Source organism: Vigna umbellata, chromosome 5 (assembly GCF_029865625.1).
Source record: "Vigna umbellata cultivar VRB3 chromosome 5, Vumbellata_1.0, whole genome shotgun sequence".
NCBI lineage: Eukaryota > Viridiplantae > Streptophyta > Magnoliopsida > Fabales > Fabaceae > Vigna > Vigna umbellata.
The window spans coordinates 56,864,240-56,885,919 of NC_142169.1; the positions used below are offsets into that span (position 1 = coordinate 56,864,240).

Consider the following 21,680-nt stretch of genomic DNA (forward strand, 5'->3'; position numbering starts at 1 on the left):
AAGAAATTTTATCAGTGCATTATTGATTTTAATTCGAAATGAATTATAGTTTTAAATGCATTTTGGATCTGTAATACAGAATATAATTTCGGATTAAAAATATATTTTGGATTACATAATTTAAATTTAAAATGTATTTTAAATAAATTTTAGATTGTAAATTTTAAAATGTATTTTTAAATCTATAGATATGGTAAGATTCGAAATACATTAAAAATATATTGTGCATAAAATATATTTTTAAATTCAAAATTAGTCTAAATTATACAATTTAATATATATATATATATATATATATATATATATATATATTTAAATCTTGTATAATGCAAAATATATAATGTATTTTTTATATAAAATTATATCTTGAATTGTACAATAAAAGTTATATATAATTTCTTGGAAGCATTATGAATTAAAAAATCTAGAACATATTTAGAATATATTTTATGTTTTTATATTAATTTTTTCGTTTAAGATAAAATGGTGATTTGAACGTACGCCACAACAAAACATATGGTGTAGGAAGTAATAACCCATGTTAAATCGAAGGATTATAGATTAGAGAGTAGACAACCACTCACTTGTATTTTTAAATTAAAAATTAAAAAAATAGTTCAAAATATTTATTATTTTATATTATATTATTTAAAAGATACATATATATAAGATTAATGTGACCTAAATCATTGCTATTTATAGGTTAAGTTTTCATTATTATAATTGTAATAAATAATGTATTATGTAGAGATAATAATCATTTTAATTTATTTAATTAAAGACATTAGGTGATGAAATTAAAACTTAAAATTTTTTAATATAATTAAGTGTGTTTTTAAGTATATATATATATATATATATATATTATTTATATATATTAAAAAGTAAAATAAAAGAAATTACAATTTAGTCTATTGTCTTTTAGCAATATTGAAATTTTTGTAGTGAATAAACTAAGGAGATTAACCACTTATCTACAACAAAACATACTTGTCCTATTTCACTCTTGTTTTATGGAAGATATTTATGACTTTTAAGATAAGTTATTTGTATAAAAATTCTCATTCCATCAGTAGATAAATACAGAAAAGGAAAAATATGGTATGTGCTTAAAAGTGGAAACAATAATAAAAGAAAAATGAAAATAAAAATATCTACCAAAATTAACTCTAGTTGGGTTACAAGGAATTAAATTTCATGAATGTGATCTAAAATAAAAAAAATAAAAAGACAAATTTTTAACATTATTTCTCAATTTTAACATATATTAATGGACCCTGATTTTAATGTTTAAAAATATATTTAAAATCTTTTTTAATATTAATACTACAAGTGTTTTAATTTTTGTTTTAAATAAATGGAATAAAGTAAAAAGAAAAAGGAAATTCCTTACTGGTATCTTGGTTGAAAATTTGAGTATTATTAATGAAAAAAATATGTTTGAGATACATAAATTTTTTACATTTATTTAACATTATTTTTTATTATTATTTTTTAAAAAAAAAATAATAATACTATGATACAATTTTATATTTATTTAATTCAGAGTATAAAGATAAAATTGTCATAAAAGTATAAACTTTTAAATTAAAAAAGAGAGTAAAAGGTAAAAAAAAAATAGTGTCAAATAAATGTAAAAAATTTAGACGATAAAAAATCATTTTTTTCTTAAAAAAATAAAAAAAATTACATTTTTATAATCATTTTACCTGTATATTTTGCAGAGTTAAATATGTTTTTCGTCCCTTAAGTATCACACGATTTTGGTTTTAGTCCCTACTCGAAACTTTGATGGTTTTTAGTCCTCATAGTTTTGAAACTCTTACTATTAGTCCTTAAAATTGGATGGTGTTAACTTTTGTTTAAAGTGGCTAACGGCTAGCCCACATGTGTCATGCCACCTTATTACTTTTAATTGACATAGCAGTAAAGGTGTGCTGGTCGGTCGGCCTGGTGGGTGGTCGGTCACTCGGTTTGGTGGTCGGCATGGTGGTCTTTGCCCATAACCGTTCGACCTTTTCCCAACACCGTTCGGTCTTTCATGTATTGCACTCCACCCGTCACCATAATCGTTCGGTCTGTGCCCAACACCGTTCGGTCTTTCGTATATTGCACTCCACCCGTCACCATAACCGTTCGGTCTTTGACCAACAGCGCTCAATCTTTGTTGAACACCGTTCGATTTTTGACCAATATCGTTCGGTCTTTGCCCAATATCGTTCGGTCTTTGTCCAATACCATTCGGTCTTCCATATATTGCACTCCACACATCACCAACACCGTTGGGTCTTTACCCAACACCGTTCGGTCTTTGCCCAATATCCACCAGGCCGACCGACCACCAGACATTCTGGCCGACCACCCACCAGGCCGATCGACCACCACACCTTTACTGTCACGTCAATTAAAAGTGTGACATCACATGTGGGCTGGCCGTTAGCCACATCTACTAAAAGTTAACACCGTCCAATTTTAAAGACCAATAGTAAAAGTTTCAAAACTATAAGGACTAAAAACCATCAAAGTTTTGAGTAGGGACTAAAACCAAAATCGTGTGATACTTAACGGACAAAAAACATATTTAATCTTGCATGTGAAATGAACATAAAAATACGTTATAATAGTATTAATCTTATTAATTATTAAGGTTCACTTCCCAATAAGTCAAATATGGGTTCAAATTAAGTGTTCTGTGTGAAGAGACAGCTATGATATATATATAATTTGTAGCCTAATTAATTAGCAATCTGCCAAGATAATTACCGTTTCTGAAGTTTGCACAATTATGAGGGTAAAAAAACTTCCAACAAACAGCATCAGATTAATCTGTTCACTGCATAAGTTACACTTTATTCCATAAAAGTCCCTGCCCTCATAAATCAAAACCATTCCTTGCTATATATAAGTACACATTCTCATCCAATTATGCAACACTGGGATTAATGGACTAAACACAACGAGGTTTAATGAGTCAAACATAATTAGATTTGATAGGCTAGACGCAAATGAGCTTAATGGGTCAAAGACAACTAGGCTTAATGAGCCAAATATAATTGGGCTTAATGGGTCAACCACAATTGGGTTTGATGAGCTATACACAACTAGATTAATGGGCTAAACACAATTGGAATTAATGGGCCTTACATAAATAGGCTTAATGTGTCAAACACAACTAGACTTAATGGGTCAGACATAACTGAGATTAATGGGCTTGATAACTCTTCTCCCTCTTTGTTTCATGGGTGTTGCTCCCTCCACCACCACACCTTTCTCCCTCCACCTCCCCAATTTTTTTTATTTCCAATTATATCCTCAAATTAAAATTTTTTATTTTTATTATTTTAATTTATTCCAAACCTAGTTCTCCTACTTTACTTCCTGCACTCAATCTTTCCATCTCTCAATTTCGTTTAACAATTTGTCTTCTGTTTTACTTTACAACTCCATTTGTCTTCTCCGTTTCACTTCTCCTCATACGATTCTTTCTTCTTCATTTTCCTTACATTATTAAAATACATTAAAAATATATTAAAAAATAATAAATCAAAACATTTAAATTAAATTATTAAAATATTTCCAAAATAAAGAATAAACTAATAAAATAAATCCTAAAATTAAAAACGTAACTCAGAGTCCGTTTAAGGAAAGAACTGATGTCAACATCCGTTTATGGAAAGAACGGATGTCAACATCCGTTTAAGGAAAGAACGGATGTCAACATCCGTTTAAGGAAAAAAACGGATGTCAACATCCGTTTAAGGAAAAAACGGATGTCGACATCCGTTTTTTCCTTAAACGGATGTTGACATTCGTTTTTTTCCTTAAACGGATGTTGACATCCGTTCTTTCCTTAAACGGATGTTGACATCCGTTGAAGGATGTCACCGTTTAAAAGTTACGTTTTTTATTTTAGGGTTTTATTTGAAGGTTTATTCGAAAACACACCTTAAGGAAGCAACACACGTACTGCACCACTCCACACACTGCACCACGAGAGCGACACTGCATCACGAGAGCGACACTGCACCACGAGAGGGAGACTACTTGATAATTCTTTCCACTACCACCAACCTTTACAACTTGTAGTATCTCACCGCGACAAAAGAAAGAGATGAAGAAAAATAATGTTAAAATAAAAGAAAAATATTTTACTCATGTAGGAGGAACTAAAATAGGTTATTAGTGGAATAGGTTGTGAATGGGTAAAATTAAAAAAATTAACCCTAAAAATAAAATTTTATTTAAGGGCAAAATAGTAAAGGGGAGGTGGAGGAAGAAAGGTGTGGAGGTGGAGGGAGCAACACCCTTGTTTCATTTATTATTTTGTTTTCAAAATATTTTAGTTTCTTTTTAATATGCAAAAAATAAGAAAATCATGTTTTGATTTTTACCTTTTTGAATTTATTTCAAATAATTTTACCAACAAAAATGTGTTGTGAAATGAAAATCATTTATTATTTTTTCATTCCTTTTACGTTCTATTTCTTTGTTCTTCGCTCTTTATTATTATTATTTTCCCTCTTTTTTTTAAGTCATTGTATCTCTCTCACATATATTTTCTTTCGAGCACTTGTATCGAAACTTAACATAGAGTACAAAGGCTGGAAAGCCGCTATTAACATTCCTTCGTTTGAAGGTATGAAAGAGACATTTGGGTATAACAACATCATGTATCCCGATTAAAAAGTGAAAAAAGAAGAAACTTTTATTTTGATATAAACAAAATATGAACATGGACATTTTGAACTTAAATCTTTTAGCATCCGTTGCGAAGACCATGAGCTTGATTTATGCCTAGACTAGACTATTGACAAAATTGACTTAAAAAGAAAAGAAACAAAATGAAAAAAAAATGGACACTCGACCTAAACATAATAACTCTTTTAATTTTACATGTTTTTTTTAACTTGTAGACTTTTTTTTTAATAGAAGAAGAATGATCAAAAATTTAGAAAGAATGGAGATTGAAGCTAAGACAGGTTATAAAAGGTGGTGGCCTACTAAGGAGCAAGTTTATATATTAGTCACTATATTCAACCACGGGATAATAAATCCTAGTTGAGAGCAAGTACGTGAGATCACAACACGACTTAGGGATTATGAGGAAATCAAGAGTGCAACGTCTATTGTTGGTTCTAAAACTATGGACATCAAGTGAAGCAACGATGCCTGCAACAAGACATCACTAATGCCTCTGACTCTTCATATCCCCTCCCTTAGCCCTTTATGTATGGTAAACTTCCTTTGGATTTCTCCTCATTTCTCCATTTTCTTGTTTATTTTATTTTTTATATTTTATGTTTGCATTTTTTTACTCTTATTTATCTTTATTACACAACTGAAGATCTTTCCTAGGTAACTCCATAGGCTCCAAAGCTCTTAGACCCCTTTCTAATTCCCCTCAAACATGAAGGAAAATAGGTCTCTGAACCTGTGCCCTTCTTCGTCCTTCAACAGAGCTTTCCTTGAGACTATCGTTACCTAATCAAGAGTCTCCTTAAGGAGATTTTTTTTGTGTTTTATTATTTATTATTTTTTATTTTTATTTGGACAGCCACTTGTGGCAACATTTATGAAATTATTGTATAATATGTACAATGAGACAAAATTTTTTCGTTATTATTTTTTATTTGTTTGTGTTTCTTTATCGGTCACTGCTAGTCGAATTTGGACAAGGTTTGTACAATGTGTACTTAATTTGCTTTTGTATTTTTGTATGTTTTTTGTTTGTTTTTTATTTATTTTTGTAATGTATAAATTATCATAACATCATATTTTTATTTTCATGCTTATTAAATTTGTAATATAGGCAATATCAAAATCTTCGAGAGATCTTGTTCATTACTAATGGTATCCTGATAGTCAACTCACCAACTCTGGTAAATGTAGGGAGGGACTGGTAAATGTAGGGAGGGACTGGTAAATGTAGGGAGGGGACATGAATCTATCATATCTAATTTTTTTTTTCTTTTGTATTTTTGTATCCTTGGTATGAGTTTATCATTTTTTTTATATTCTATTCGAATAACATGCACGATATTGCTCAAGATCTTTGAACGGATTTAAACTTGAATAATGAGGTAATGAACAAATGAATATGGATTTGACCTAATTCGACAGCAAAAGAGAACTTAGGACATAACATTAACATGAAAATGTACTCCCAATGTTAGAATTTGAACGAATCTTAAAAAATGGTTGTGACATGTCTATGCCCAATACCATTCGGTCTTCCATATATTGCACTCTACACGTCACCATAACCGTTCGGTCTTTACCCAACACCATTCGATCTTTGCCCAATATCCACCACCACACCTTTACTGCCACGTTAATTAAAAGTGTGGCATCACACGTGGGCTGGTCATTAGCCACATCTACTAAAAGTTAACGCCGTCCAATTTTAAGGACTAATAATAAGAGTTTCAAAACTATGAGAACTAAAAATCATCAAAATTTTGAGTAAAGACTAAAATTAAAACCGTGTGATACTTAATGGACGAAAAACATATTTAATCCTTCTTTAAATGTCAAATGACATAAAAATACGTTATAACATGTCAAATGACATAAAAATACGTTATAACAGCATTAATCTTATTAATTATTAAGGTTCACTTCCCTACAAGTCAAATATGGGTTCAAACTAAGTGTTCTATGTGAAGAGACAGCTATGATATATATATATATATATATATATAATTTGTAGCCTAATTAATTAGCAATCTGCCAAAGATTATTACCGTTTCTGAAGTTTGCATAATTATGAGGGTAAAAAAACTTCCAACAAACAGCATCAGACTAATCTGTTCACTGCATAAGGTACATTTTATTCCATAAAAGTTCGTGCCCTCATAAATCAAAACCATTTCTTGCTATATATAAGTACACATTCCGATCCAATTATGCCACATTTCATCTAATCAAAACTGCAAAACTTGACATGGATGCACAAAAGCAAAAGAGGTAGGTTTTTTTATCTGACCTGCAAAAATATATACTTACATCAAAAGGGTTTAATTTTTGCATATATATCATTCAATTTTTCTTCTTTAATTTCTTTGTAGAATCATGTCTAATCGACTTTCATCTAAAAGAGCATGGCAGAAGAAGCAATGTTATAAGATCTACTTGGAAACTCAAAGAAAAAGTCTTGAGGTAATCCTTCTTTTAATATTTAAAAAAAAAAAAACATGTTACTGAGGTTATCATTGATTTTCAATCAAGCTAAATAACGAGTAATTTGACCGTCACGGTAACAATTTCTGATAATTTCCTCTGACCCTTGTTGGTATAAAACCGTATATCTGCTTTGCTAACACTTTTGTTCAGATTCAATGTATATTTTAATTTAGCTATGTAACTGAACAAGTTTTCAAAATTTCTTAGTTGTTATTTATGAGGTTATAATTCATTTATATATGTATATGTATATTCTTATGCAGAATGCAATAGCAGGTCTTAAACCTGAACTTGGTTGCTGTCGGAACCAGAAGCAGCTCTTGGAGCAGGAACAACTGAAATTGCGCCAGAGAATGGAAATTATTCAGAAAGAGAATATGCTCAAAGATGGTAACAATCTCTTAGGATGCATGTGGTTTAATCTGTATGTGTATTCCAGCCAACAATAAAGTTATTTCATGCATGTATAGTAACTGACAAAACCTCTGTGGATTGATAACTTCACTAATTTTAAGGGCATTGTCTTTTTAGCTGAGATTGAGATGAACAAAAGCGAAGTGAATTGGCTGAGGGAATGCTGTGTGATGATGCAACAAGGGCTGTTGCAAGCACCTCTTCTTAGTTGCAATATTGATCCGATGCAGCATTGGTACAATCATCCAAACTCATATCAAGGTAACTTTTTTTTTTTTTTATCTATCCTTTGCAACATGTTAAAATGTATTAAAGAAAAAAAAAAATAGAAATACGAAGACATCAAACTAAACTCATCTAATAAATTTGTACTGAGGTAAAGTATTCATATTTCCAATGAAACTGTGCGTAATACCATGAGGTATAACATCGTACCAACAAAAAAAGGTTGTCTACATGTACATGCGTGGATTTTCATCTGGGATGTCTTCATACTTTCCTTGTTTGAATTTACAGTTGCAGGAAATGGAGTGGGGACTTCATACATACCAGAAGAGCCGAGCCACATGTGGATACCTGATGCTGTGCCGAATATGCATGGAATGAACATGAATCTGCCTAACAACTACATTGGATCCATGATGAATGATATAAGCAGACCCTTTCCGAACTCTGACCTTAATTAGCCATCAGTTTACATGAAACTATTTCCAAAACTTCTTAGCTATGTTGTGAGATTTTCCAGTTCAATATTTGTCTTGAAATTTGCGTGGTGTGCTGTTTCTAGTATGTTTCTATATTGTTGTAGTGGCTACAAGTAGCTGTGGTTCACTGCTATCAGTGAAGATATAAGAAGGGTTTAATTAAATGTGAAATTTCCTTTTCAACGATTAGTTGTTTTAAACGATATACTAATTTGAACTAACAAGTTAACCATTTGTTAAGAGAGACCTGTGCGATTAAAAACATAGAGGGTTTATGCTTTTATGAATGATTAGTTGAAAAAGTATTTTAACTGATCTTTTTTAGTTCCTTTTAAAAAATTGTTTTAGTATCTTCTACGCGCGTGTGTGTATATATACGTGTGTGTATATATATATATATATATACGAATGAAAAAGGTGTAAGTAATATATTTCATCCATGCAAAATCAACCATTTGGTTTTAGTGTTTTTACATTTTAGGTTATTTGGTTACCATTTATGGCTGTTCGAAAAGAAAAAAAAATTTTAACACAACAAATTTTAAAATATTTTAACAATATATATATATATATATATATATATATATATATATATATATATATATATATATATATATATATATATATTATTTTTTCACTGATTCATCATTTATTTGTTAGTGCATTGACGTACTTTAAACCTATTAAAGATCATAATATTGTTAAAAAATCTGTATTAACATATTATTATTATTATGCACACCTTTAATTTGTTTTATAAAATAATGTAAATAAAATTTTGAATAATAATATCATAAATAATCATAAAACTAACATCAAACTCTTATTTTATAAAAATAATTAATGGAAGAAACAGAATTCAAAAATTAATAAAAAGATATATTAGTTAGAATTATGTATATATCTTTTTAGCGACTAAGTCAAGTTGATCTCTAAACTTTATTCATAATCACATTTCAGTCTCACACCATTTCTTTAATTGAGAATGGCATTGCTACAAGCAATGCGACTTCAAAATCTTTGATAATACGAACACGTTCGATCTTCACAGGCCTCGATTTCTTTTCATATCATTAGGTGATCCATTAACTAAATTTACATGATTTACCACGCAACAAAAGAAAAACGCGAGATGTTTTGTTTGTTCTATTTTACATATGGAACCCTAGCCCCACAGTTCAGGGTTAAATGCAGAAAAATATACACGTGGGCAAGACAACAAAATTTGATGAATTTATTGTAAAAAGAAAAATCTAAAACACATGGCAATAATAGAAAGGAATATAAAGACCACTCAATAAACATGCATATATTTGGAAACGGAAGATATCACAAGAATATTCAAGAACTTCTTCTGATATTCAATATATATTCTGATGTATAAATTGAAAAAGCAAAACAAACTTTTTTATAAATATTCTCTTAAAAACAACCATAAACAACATTTAAGATATCATTTAAATCCAGGATTCATTAACAATAGAAATCATCTTTATTGAAACATAAACATTGAAAACAAACACGGTCACACAAAACCATAGTGAAAGCAGCAGAGTTTGATGAAAGGAAAATGGCTAATTAAGGATTGGGATTGCGAGCAGTTGCCATTGAAAGATTGGTCTGATCCATAATTTCATCCACCGCAGCAGCTATGTCCAGCTCTTGCCTTGATGAAGACCGTGCTCCATCTCCTACAAAAATTATTAAAACTGTGATTTTAAGTTTTTACATCAGTTTATATATTTTCAGCAAATGTGTCATTAACAGTAGTTTTTCACGCAGTTAAAATGAAGTGATAATTAGTACACAAGGTTTTATGTTTTGCTACCTTGATTTGAGGATGTATCAATGGACAATCCAGCAAAAGGATCATGCAGATTAAGCAATTGCTGTTGCTTAATATCTCGAAGTTTCTCTAGCCTACTCTTTTTTTTCCTGTTCTTCTCATCTTCAGCTAAAAGGACAATGCCTCAAAAATTAGTGACACTATCTCCACTAATGTTTTGCCAATTGGCGTAATAAAACAGCTTTATTTTTTCGGTATATATGCAGAAACACGCAAACATAAGCACATTCCAAAGATGAAACAACTTTACCATCTCTGAGCATTGCCTTTTTCTCAAGATATTCCATTTCATGGAACAATGTCTGCTCTTCTACCATTAAACTGTGCATTCGGCTTTGTTGGCGAGCCTGTATTGATTGAAGTTGGGCTACTTGATCCTGCATAAGAATCCGTATAATGTGATAATCGCACAGAAATGTTTGAAACTGGTCAGCCATGTTTGAACATAGTTAACTCAGAAGTAAACATAGATATGAACATAGTTAACTCTAAAAAACATATACGAACATTTTCCATTACATTCATTTTTAAAAAAATTAACAAGAATATTCACCTGCAACATTTTGGCACGGTTTTCCAACTCCTCAACTAACTTCACCTTCTTCTGTCTTGATCTTTGGGCAGAAATTCTGTTTGAGAATAATCTGCAAGGAAATTACTTAAAGACAGGTATGTTAACAAAAATTCCATTGTACTATCACTAAAAGTTCAGATAAAATAGCTTACCTCCTTAGTTGTGGATCCATGATGTTTTGTCCTACAGAACCCATTTCAGCCTGGGATTGTTCAGCATTTGAAGAAGAATCTTGAACCTTCTTTCCCTTTCCTCTCCCTTCACTTTGCTCCATCCAGAAAATGATAGATTGCTAATGCAAAATGGCTTTGGTTAAAGGTAGAAGGAGGTAATCAGGTGGAATAAAATTTCTGTAGCATCCTTAATATATATATTGATGATGTTTATGCGAAGTTGGCTTGGTACTCATGTGAGACAGAAATTAAGGTACTGTTTTCAACAAGACAACAAATTAGTCTGCGCTGGTCAAATTAGTGTAGCTGTCTCCTCAAGCATGCACAGGAGAAGAACTTCCCTCGTATGGAAACTGCTCCTTGGCATTAAGCCTTCATCATTAGTATGTTGTGGCCAAATTATGATACCAAAGCTTTCAAATCACATGCCAGCACATATACACCATTTTTTTATTAGAGCAAAGATATACATTTACTTTCATTTAATCTACATCTATCATGCATTTTTTTTCCTTATCACATCATATACCTACAAACTTATTATTTGTTTTTACTCTCTTCTCTAAGTGTATATTAAGTGTTGATGCACCTTTTTTATGTTCATTAACCATTTTCCTTTTTTAAAACTACCATATTGATGTTATGGCTTTCATTCTCTTGACATGCAACACTTTTGTTTAGAAGAGGAAAAAACCTCTATTGGACATAGATTATATAAGAAAATGATTTTAGAAAACGCATAAGATATTAAATATTAACCTTTTGTTTATCTTTATTGCTTGTTGTATATCTTTCTCTTTTTCATCTTTGGATTTCAAATATTTTCTACTAAATTTAATATTATATATATTTTAACGTTTTCATTGTTTATTACATTATTTTTCTAATAATTTTATAACAAAATCACTAGTAAAAAAACACCATATAACAATTTTATAACAAAATCACTAGTACAAAAACACCATATAACGTCGATGTTTTCGACATTTTACGTCGAATTCGAGATCGACGTCCATTGACGTTGGACATAGAACAATCCAATCCCCAATAGAACAAATTGACGTCGGATATCTCTTTATGTCCGACGTCAATTAATGTTGAATTTTTCTATTGTCCGACATTAATAAACTTTTTTCTTTTTTCAATTAATTGTGATTTTTTATGATTTTTTACAACTCTGCGAGATTAAAAAATAGAAAAACAACATATGTAATCCAGTTTTTGATATTTTATACGACATATGAACTATAAACAAAAACAAAAAGTGACAATAATAATAGTAGTATTAACTTGTTATTTTTTGTTTTGATAATTATGGTTATTGATTTTGGTTGAATCTTTTTTTACCACTCCTTTAGAATCCCTAGTTCAGGAAAAAACACCGAGAGCTCTTACTTTAGGTTTGTGTGAAGTATAACAATTATTTGGAAGGTGAACATGGCTAGACCTTTAAACGACCATAACATTTGCTCCGGTTGTCCGATTTGCTATTATTATATATGGATTTGGGGTAGAAAAAACTTTCTGATAACGTGATAGCTGGCATAGCCAGCTAATCCTTCTAGATTCTCCAAAAAACGTTGTTTTCTATTTTTTTGGAAATTTATTTTGTTTTTTTTCAAACTTTGCAAAAATATTTAAAATAGTTAGACTTTGAATTTTGATCTAAAATTTTTTGTGGGGCTTCACATGATATTTTTTTTGCACAAATTTCCAGGTCACTTGGAGTTGTTTTCAATATACTCTCATTTATACCATAAAGTTTAGATGTATAACGTGTAGTTCACTATAAACAACAAACACAAACAACAACAACAACAAGTTATTGAAAACAAAAACTAACCTTCAAAAAAGTGAGTTCGTCGGAATAAAGTGTTGTCATCAGCGAGAGAAAGCAGAAAGTGTCTATGAAAGACAAGAACATGGAAATTGGAAACAATCGGTCAAAACAAACAAAAATCATACCTAAAGTAGTTAAGCAACATGCATTTGTATCAAATGAAAGAAAAATTGCATGTGTTGATCGCCAAGCTTCGTTTGAGAAAAGTTTGAGTAGAGAAGAGAGTCTCGCGCTAAGATAAAGTGAATGAATTTTCAACTTCTCGTTCAAATTTTTATTGAATTCACTAACATATAACGTCTGATTCTAGGGCATTTGACGTCATACGTAAGTACATTTTCACCTTCGCGTCAAACATTTTCACGAAATTTACCCAATATGACGTTGAATTACAATCCTAAACGATGTTGAATAATTGCATTTATTTACAAAAATGTCACCGATCATGTTTAACGTTGACTATCCAGTAGTTGGACGTTGAACGCATGACGTTATACAGTGTTTTGTACTAATGAATTCGTTTCTTGTAGTAGAAAGTTTTTATTGCAACAATTTTATATATATTTTTAAAATGGTTCACATATTATATAGCAACAATTTAAAAAACTTTAAATTTATGTAATTTTCTTCCCAAGTTGAGGACGTATACACCTCGACCAACACTTCATCAAAACAAAGTAACATCGATCATTTTAGATTCTTGACCAAAAGTGCCTTTACTTTGAAGGCTAATGTATCATAGAGTAGATGACATATACACCTCAACCAACCATGTTGACACAACATGGCACATGACTCATTCAAATATTATAAATAGTCTTTGTTTAGAAGATATGTCAATAGATTCCTTTTATTACAATATTTATTATATATGACATATTGATTTATTGATTTAAGTATTAGAATGTCTTTTTAGACTTTTACTCAAAGATCCGATTACATTAAGCAACATTCACATATGAAATATACATCAAATATTTTATTCTCTTTTACAAATAATAAATCAAGACATAACATGTTGACCAAACAAATTTAAGACATAGAAAGAAAAAAAAATAACGCAATTGAATTATAACACAAGTATAAGAGTATGTCTTGAAATAATTAAGCCAAGTTTGAAATGAAACCCAACATAATCTAATTGAGTTAGATTACAATTAATTGGGTATTAAATAATTCAAATCATGTGCACTCCTAGATAATTGCTCAATTTGGATATTAGGAAAGTTCGTAATTATATGTGTGTTAAAATTTTAATTTTCTTTTCACTAGCTATCATTTTACAAAAAATATATGAACAAAGTAAAACACGAGGCATCAGAAGTGAAAATATGACTTTTAAAATGGATAGTGCATGGTAAACAATTCGAGTAGTTGATACAGATTCTAATATTGAACAAATAATTGATTGTAAGTTAAGGAGATTTGGTATTTGATATGTATTTTAAGCAATAGTTAAAATAAGGGAGTTTGTTTTATATTTTTCTTTACTGTTCCCAACCCTATAATACAAAGAAAGTATAATTAAATATGGTTGTGAAATTGTGTACACATTTTCTTTCTCATGCAATTCTAACTTACTCTTTAATGCTTCCAGAAAATTAATGTAAGTGTCTAGAATCTATTTTTACTTCCTCATTTACAAAAGAATAAATGAAGAAAAAGTTAAACAAGCAACCAAAAGAAAAAGGAGAATTCCAAATAGTACTAGCAGTTTTCCAAACTTAAGGCAACTAGACTTTCAACATTTAGCTATTAAAATTTTACTCAATTTACCATATTATTAGTATTACTCTCTAGAAATATTATCTGTGTTTTATTATTTAAAAATAAATACTTTTTTAAATTAATGTTCCAAGAAAGCTGTTGGAGTTCAGTGGATCCTTCACAGATTGATAAGACATGTTGCGAAGTTTAGTTCATTTGTATTAGAAAATGGTTTTACAAATACAAAATATATATAATATCACTATCTTATTAATAACATTATCTCCGTTAGAAAATGATTTTACAAAAAAAGTAAGTATTATATAAATTAGTGAATTATTGTTACGATTATCTTAATTATTGAAACTAGTGTTAAAACCACCCATATATATATATATATATATATATATATATATATATATATATATTTTGAACGTTAGACTAAACTTTAAATTTAACTCAACTCCACAAAATTGTTTGTAAAATAAGTTCTGCACTCATTTATATATTCTAAATTTATCTTATTTTAATTGATGTGAGACTTCTAATCACTAGTAGTTATTGTATATTAAGAGGTTTATATCTTTAATCCATTTCATTTATGCATGTTATAGTACACATTCTTTATTTAACTTTTAGTTATTTATTATTGAAATTCTTATAGTTTAGAAATAATATTTTATTTTCTCATAGTTATCATTGAAACTTTGACGTAAGTATTATAACATATTTGATTTAGCTATGTATGTAGATTAGATGATAAGAATATATAAAACTAGGTTATATACTTTAAAGTATTATAATTTATTTGATTAACTTTTGTGTGTATGTTAATTAATAAGAATATATAAAACTAGGTTATAAATTTAGTTTTTAACATTATACAATTATGATATTATGTTTTCAATATTATTTTATGTGTTATTTAGTTATTATTTTAATTTTTTAATATTAATTGAACCTTTATTCTATCTGTCATTGTTGAAGAAGTGTTTGATTCCATGGATTAAAAACATGGATAAAACTAAAGCATGAGATACATGTATGAAAGATTATATCAACAACCTTAAATATATTCATGAATTGAATTATTTAGGTCTACTATTGTTTCCAATTTCTAATAAGTTAAGTGTGAAGTTTAACTCTTTTATTCTCAATATTTTACAGTCCTACGTAGAATTGAACATATTGATGCAATATTTTTTTATGGAAACAGTTTTTTGTTAGTTTTTCACGGAAACAATTTTTTGTTAATTTTCAATGAAAAATTAATACCATTGAAACATATTTCTATTCTGTTAATATAGTGTATTTTTTTATTCAAAAAGAGAACTAATTTTTATATGTATTCGTACTCAATAAAAATCGAATTACAACGAGAGATGAAAAAAAAGAGGTACAGTGAGAGTAGAAGATGAGAAAACAGAAAGGAAGAAGTTGCTCGTTGAGGCAAAAGAAAATGGAAGTAGAAGAAAAGGAAAATGTGTTAAAAAAGTGAGAAAATACAAAAAAGCTTGTAAAATAATAAATTAACAAAAATAAATGAACTTTGAAGTGGAAAAAGAAAACGAGGTGCGAATAACAAAGCCCAAAAGATCCACATCAACGTATTTGTTTACGTAGTTTTTATGTTTCTTGGGCTTACTTTTGTTAAGGAGGTGGTAATTAGAACGGGCATTCGTATTAACTTTTTCTATAGAAGAATAAAAATTAATTAATAATAGAATTGTTTTAGTTAAGTGAGCAAAGTTAAAAAGGTTCTGACACTGAATAATAATAATAATAATAATAATAATAATAATAATTTATAATATATCTTTTTCTATTTAAAAAAATATAGATAAACCTGGTTAATAAGTTTATACAATTGATTTAACTCAGAATAAATATCAAATTTTTAACATTCTCAATACGTGATAAAAATTTAATCTCGAATTCATATAAATAGTTTTTATCTTCTTAAATAAAACAATTTTTACGACTCATTTTTATTATGTTTCTTGAATAGAAATTTTTCTCATAAATATCCTTAATCGGAAGCAATCTTGTTAAACATGGTTCTTCTATAAATGTAGCTTTAGTTAAATGTGATTTAATTGTCCTACCATTAGAAGGATTCCGATAATAATAATAATTGAACTTAATTAACTAATATTAATGATCGATCTACACATTATATGTTGGTACCTTGTGCTACATTCATCGATATCTTATAATTCCTTTGGTCAATAATTGTACACTATCAACTAACTTTTAGTTTATTTAGTAACACGTTTTTTTCTTACAGATTTAATAACACCTTAAAGTTACATTATTATTATTAGAACCAATATAATAATATGTTGACAATTTATAGGAAATTGTGTATTATAACTTAATATTTAAGGTTCGTCTTGGTAATTTAGACCCAATATAATATGAGTGAAGTATATTAGATACAAAGCGACATATAAAATTGTCAGTATTAAAGTATTTCTTGTTGAAAATATTTCCAATCATATTCACTTATGAGAAAAATAGAAAAAGATAATTGGAAACTTAAATATAACTTTAAAAAATAAAAAATTGAACATCATATAAAATAAAAAAATCTATAAACTAATTTTATTAAAATTTTAGATTAAAAATCCATAAACTAGTTCTATTAAAGTTTAAAATAAAAAATATATTAATCCATTACGCAAACTCTACTCGTATCTTATTGTATCTGGAAATAAGTATTATAATGTGTACGAAATAACATATGAGTAAGTAGCTTGTTCTAATTTTTTTGTATATATAATTTTGACAGATTTAATAACCAGTGAACGGTGAGAGAGAACTGTGTAGCAGCGGTTGGTACACGTATTCTAACCCCATAAACCCTCTCTGACCTTAGCAGCAACCAAAGCAAATTGCAATTGCAACTTCTGCTGTCTCTGTCTTTGTTTCAATGCCAAAAGACGCATGCGACCTCTCTTTTTTCTTTTTTCTGTTATTTTTTTTTTCGAATTTTGTTCACTTAATCTTTTTCATTGAAATTTTATGCCGATAATTGTGGCCCTTCGGTCTTTCTTGCTCGCAAGTCACTTTCTTTCTTCTTAGTTGGATGGATTAAGTTTGAGTGGCATCTTGTTTGGATACTCAGAAAATTGTGGGAAATTTGGGTTTCTTGTTCTCTCTATTTCTTCTTTCTTTTTCTGTCTGGGGCTTTAAATTTACTTCAGAATTCACTGAACCCAGAAACAAAGATTCAATCTTTTTCATTTTCTTGTTGTTATTTTTTTTGTTGGTTGTTCATGGGCACTTCTCTGTACCACTGAATTGAATTCACTGAAGAACTGAGAGAGAGGGAGAGGGAGGGAAGAAAAATGGCCTATGCACAGGGTTTTGCTCCCAATTTCAAATTGGGTTTTGTGTTTTCTTCTGGTTCGCCATCACAACAGAGACAGCCTTTGATGTTTCTTGCAGCACACTGTGGGTTTTCCCTCAAATTCTATGATGGGGTGTGTGCCAGATCCTTTAAGTTCCAAAAGCCCTCCATTGTTGCTGCAAAGCACGGTTCAGTGAGGGGTCTTAGGGCTCTGAAGTCGGTGGAGCTGGACCAGTTTGTGACCAGCGATGATGAGGAGGATGAAATGGGAGAAGGGTTCTTCGAGGCAATTGAGGAGCTTGAGAGGATGAGAAGGGAGCCCTCTGATATTCTTGAAGAGATGAATGACCGGTTGTCTGCAAGGGAACTGCAGCTCGTGTTGGTGTATTTCTCTCAGGATGGGAGGGACTCGTGGTGTGCGTTGGAGGTGTTTGATTGGCTGAGGAAGGAGAACAGGGTGGACAAGGAGACCATGGAGCTCATGGTTTCCATCATGTGCGGTTGGGTGAAGAGATTGATTCAGGAGCAGCATGGTGTGTGTGATGTGGTTGACTTGCTTGTGGACATGGATTGCGTTGGTTTGAGGCCGGGTTTTAGCATGATTGAGAAGGTGATTTCCTTGTACTGGGAAATGGGGGAGAAGGAAGGAGCCGTCTTGTTTGTGGAAGAGGTTTTGAGGCGCGGAATCCCTTATGCTTCGGAGGACAAAGAAGGGCATAAAGGAGGGCCAACCGGATATCTTGCTTGGAAGATGATGGTAAGCAGTTGATATTCGTTTTTTTTCACTTTGTTGGATTGTTAGTTAGCTCTTGTTTGAAACATTGAATATAGTATTGAGTAAAGTCTTAGTTGGACGAGTCATTGTGATGGTTACTTATCATTTGGTTCCCTTGACTTAGACGATGTGAATTAGCTTGTTACTCACATTTTCTAGTTTGCATCACTCGGTTGTGTTAGCTGCCTTTGTCTGATATGAAGTGTGGAACTATATGAAGATGATGATAATGTACTGCTGTTTATCACTGTTCTGGGATACTTGTTACGGTTTCATTTCAGGACTATCTTCGGAAGTGTTAATTGTAAGTGTTTTCTTTTGCAGGCAGAGGGTGACTATAGAAGTGCAGTTAGATTAGTGATTCGGTTTAGAGAATCTGGCTTGAGGCCAGAGGTCTATAGTTACCTTGTTGCAATGACTGCGGTGGTTAAAGAACTGAATGAATTTGCCAAAGCTCTGCGCAAGTTGAAAAGCTTCACAAGGGCCGGGTTGGTGACCAAGTTAGATCTAGAAGATGTTGAGCTTGCCGAGAAGTATCAATCTGATCTACTGGCCGACGGAGTGCGGTTGTCCAATTGGGTAATACAAGATGGCAGCCCATCACTATATGGAGTGGTTCATGAGAGGCTCCTTGCTATGTACATTTGTGCTGGTCATGGAATTGAGGCAGAGAGACAGCTGTGGGAGATGAAGCTTGTGGGTAAGGAAGCTGATGGTGATCTGTATGACATTGTTCTTGCCATTTGTGCTTCACAGAAAGAGGGCAATGCCACAGCAAGGCTGCTGACAAGGTTGGACCTTGCGAGCTCGCTGCAGAAGAAGAAAAGTCTGTCATGGTTGTTGAGAGGCTATATCAAAGGTGGCCATTTTACTGAGGCAGCAGAGACTGTCATGAAAATGCTTGAGTTGGGATTCTATCCGGAGTACTTGGACAGGGCTGCTGTATTACAAGGTTTGAGGAAAAGGATCCAGCAATATGGAAATCTAGATACTTATGTCAGGCTCTGTAAGTCCCTCTCTGATGCAAACCTTATAGGACCTTGTCTTGTACATTTGTATATAAGAAAATATAAGCTTTGGGTTGTGAAAATGCTCTAAGACTATGTGTGTATGGATTGATAGATAGGAGCAAAATAGTGTGAAATGAAATGGGATGATAATACTTGGTTCCATTGTTTGGATTGCCTGAAACAGTATGGAATGGAACATAAAGGAATTGATTCCATTCCATTACATGAAGTACCCCCTTTTTCTTTCCTTCCATCTATTCATTTCACTCCATTGTGTTCCATCACTTTCCATATCAGTACATGGAAAATGAAATGGTACTGTGCCAATCTTTTGTTTTGGAGGCAGATTTGTATACCTGGAGCACTGATTTTCTCGGTGCTTGCTTACGTATATAGTTTGTATAGTTTTAATGTGAAATGGAACAATACCAGTGGAACAACAGTGTTGTACTGTATACGATGACGATGAATATCTTCTCTGGAATGAATTTCCTGTGTATTCGGTGGATGATGATACTATTGTGGAGAGAATTACTAACACGTTGCTTTTAATAAGTTTTTTTATTGATTAAAATTTATTGAAATCTGAAAAATAATGAGATAAGTTTATGAGATAAGCAAGGAAGCCTTTCTGAGACACCGTTTCTTCATGTTTGTCTTGGCTCGCATGAATATGGACAAGCCAAACAGATATAATCTTTTTTCACAAGTTGTGTTCAAGCACTCACCGTCATATTTTTTTTTTGTGTGTGCTTTGTCTTCTTTTATTTATTTATTTTTTCTTTATTAGTGTAAACATTACTATGAGAATGAATCAATCCTGATTGTTACTGAACCAACCATTGTTCATTGTTGAAATACAGCACCTTCTGATGCAATTTCTTTTTTTATGATTTTATTTTCATTAATGTTTTCTTTTTAAGATTTAGTTTGCTTGAAGGGATTACAGTTTTCTGCTTATTATGATACATTTTATAGTTGCTTATATGAATTCTTAGAAATTTGATATCTATATAATTCCTTTTGACTCTAGAAGTATGGTATTGGTTATCAAATTCCCTTATTAACAAACATGATGTCTTGTGCTACTCTTCTTTATATTTTTAAATTTATATATTATTTGATGTTATGATGAAATAAGTATATAGGTGCAAATAATGTTAAGAAATTACTAATTTTACAAGTTTTGTTTTTGTTTTTAAAAATTCTGCTGTATTATCTTAAATTTGGTTTTGCACTGAGGAATTAAAGGATAGTTAAGATGTAGAAAAATTTGTAATGTAATAAATATGTAATTCGAATTGTGCAAGTCTAGATAGAAATTATATTTTGTATATACAGTCTAAGTAAAAATTATAAGCCATTATCATCCTAAATTACTTGTATGATTAACGGTATAAATTTTGAAAATTTTTAAGATAATTTTCTTATTTATAAACAATATTTGTATATCATACATATTTATGTTTTTTTATACTTTTATTGGAAATAAATGTTTTAGAAGAGATACACATTTTACCAATATGAAAAATATTAGTATTAGATATGTGAAACAACTAAAAATATCAATTACCAGTTAATTGTCCTTTGCCTGACTAATTAATTAAAATAAAAATTAGAAAGCGTTTTTTCCTTTACAAAGATTGTATCTTTTTCTTAATTTCTCATTTGGTTTCCTTTAATATATGTTGTAGTCATAGGCTTCGGTTTTTTTTTACTTGGACACATGTGCGTATTTTTATTGAGGCAATTTCTTTCTCCACCTTTATACTTTCAATTTGCACTCCCATCAATTTTTTATTTATTTTAGATTATATAATTTAAAATGTAAATTTTGTATTTTGAAATATAATTTAAAATATATTTTTACTTTGCGTCTATTCTGAATTATATAATTTAAAATACATTTTTTATTTTATATTTCAGAATATATAATTTGAAATATTAAAAATTATATTTTGAATTTGAAAATGCAAATCGAAATTATGAAAGTGCAGAAAGAAATGACCTTTTGTGTAATAATTGGTGTTGGGCTTTGATAGCATGGGTGTGTTATTTTCACCAAAGTTTTATCTATTATGCTTAGGTTCTGAAATACACCCT

General features: G+C 30.2%; 2 protein-coding genes across 2 annotated transcripts; one reads left to right on the forward strand and one right to left on the reverse strand.

Annotated features, from left to right (window-relative positions):
* Positions 1-9,769: 9,769 nt before the first annotated feature.
* LOC148198687 (uncharacterized) lies at positions 9,770-11,025 on the reverse strand. Its single transcript, XM_088115454.1, has 5 exons — positions 10,873-11,025; positions 10,700-10,790; positions 10,397-10,523; positions 10,129-10,254; positions 9,770-9,991 (listed from the first exon to the last, which is right to left on the reverse strand). The coding sequence occupies exons 1-5, from the start codon at positions 10,992-10,994 to the stop codon at positions 9,879-9,881; spliced, it is 579 nt and encodes a 192-aa protein (XP_087971580.1). The 5' UTR covers positions 10,995-11,025; the 3' UTR covers positions 9,770-9,878.
* Positions 11,026-17,284: 6,259 nt separating this feature from the next.
* On the forward strand, positions 17,285-20,085 carry LOC124838195 (pentatricopeptide (PPR) repeat-containing protein). Its single transcript, XM_047313728.2, has 2 exons — positions 17,285-18,549; positions 18,892-20,085. The coding sequence occupies exons 1-2, from the start codon at positions 17,791-17,793 to the stop codon at positions 19,663-19,665; spliced, it is 1,533 nt and encodes a 510-aa protein (XP_047169684.1). The 5' UTR covers positions 17,285-17,790; the 3' UTR covers positions 19,666-20,085.
* Positions 20,086-21,680: the final 1,595 nt, after the last annotated feature.

Coding starts and splice junctions, on each gene's coding strand:
- LOC124838195 (XM_047313728.2), top strand. CDS start 17,791: ATGGCCTATGCACAGGGTTTTGCTCCCAATTTCAAATTGGGTTTTGTG. Junction 18,550..18,891: donor ATCTTGCTTGGAAGATGATG/GTAAGCAGTTGA, acceptor TTTCTTTTGCAG/GCAGAGGGTGACTATAGAAG.
- LOC148198687 (XM_088115454.1), bottom strand. CDS start 10,994: ATGGAGCAAAGTGAAGGGAGAGGAAAGGGAAAGAAGGTTCAAGATTCT. Junction 10,791..10,872: donor ATGGATCCACAACTAAGGAG/GTAAGCTATTTT, acceptor ATTTCCTTGCAG/ATTATTCTCAAACAGAATTT. Junction 9,992..10,128: donor TGATACATCCTCAAATCAAG/GTAGCAAAACAT, acceptor TAATTTTTGTAG/GAGATGGAGCACGGTCTTCA.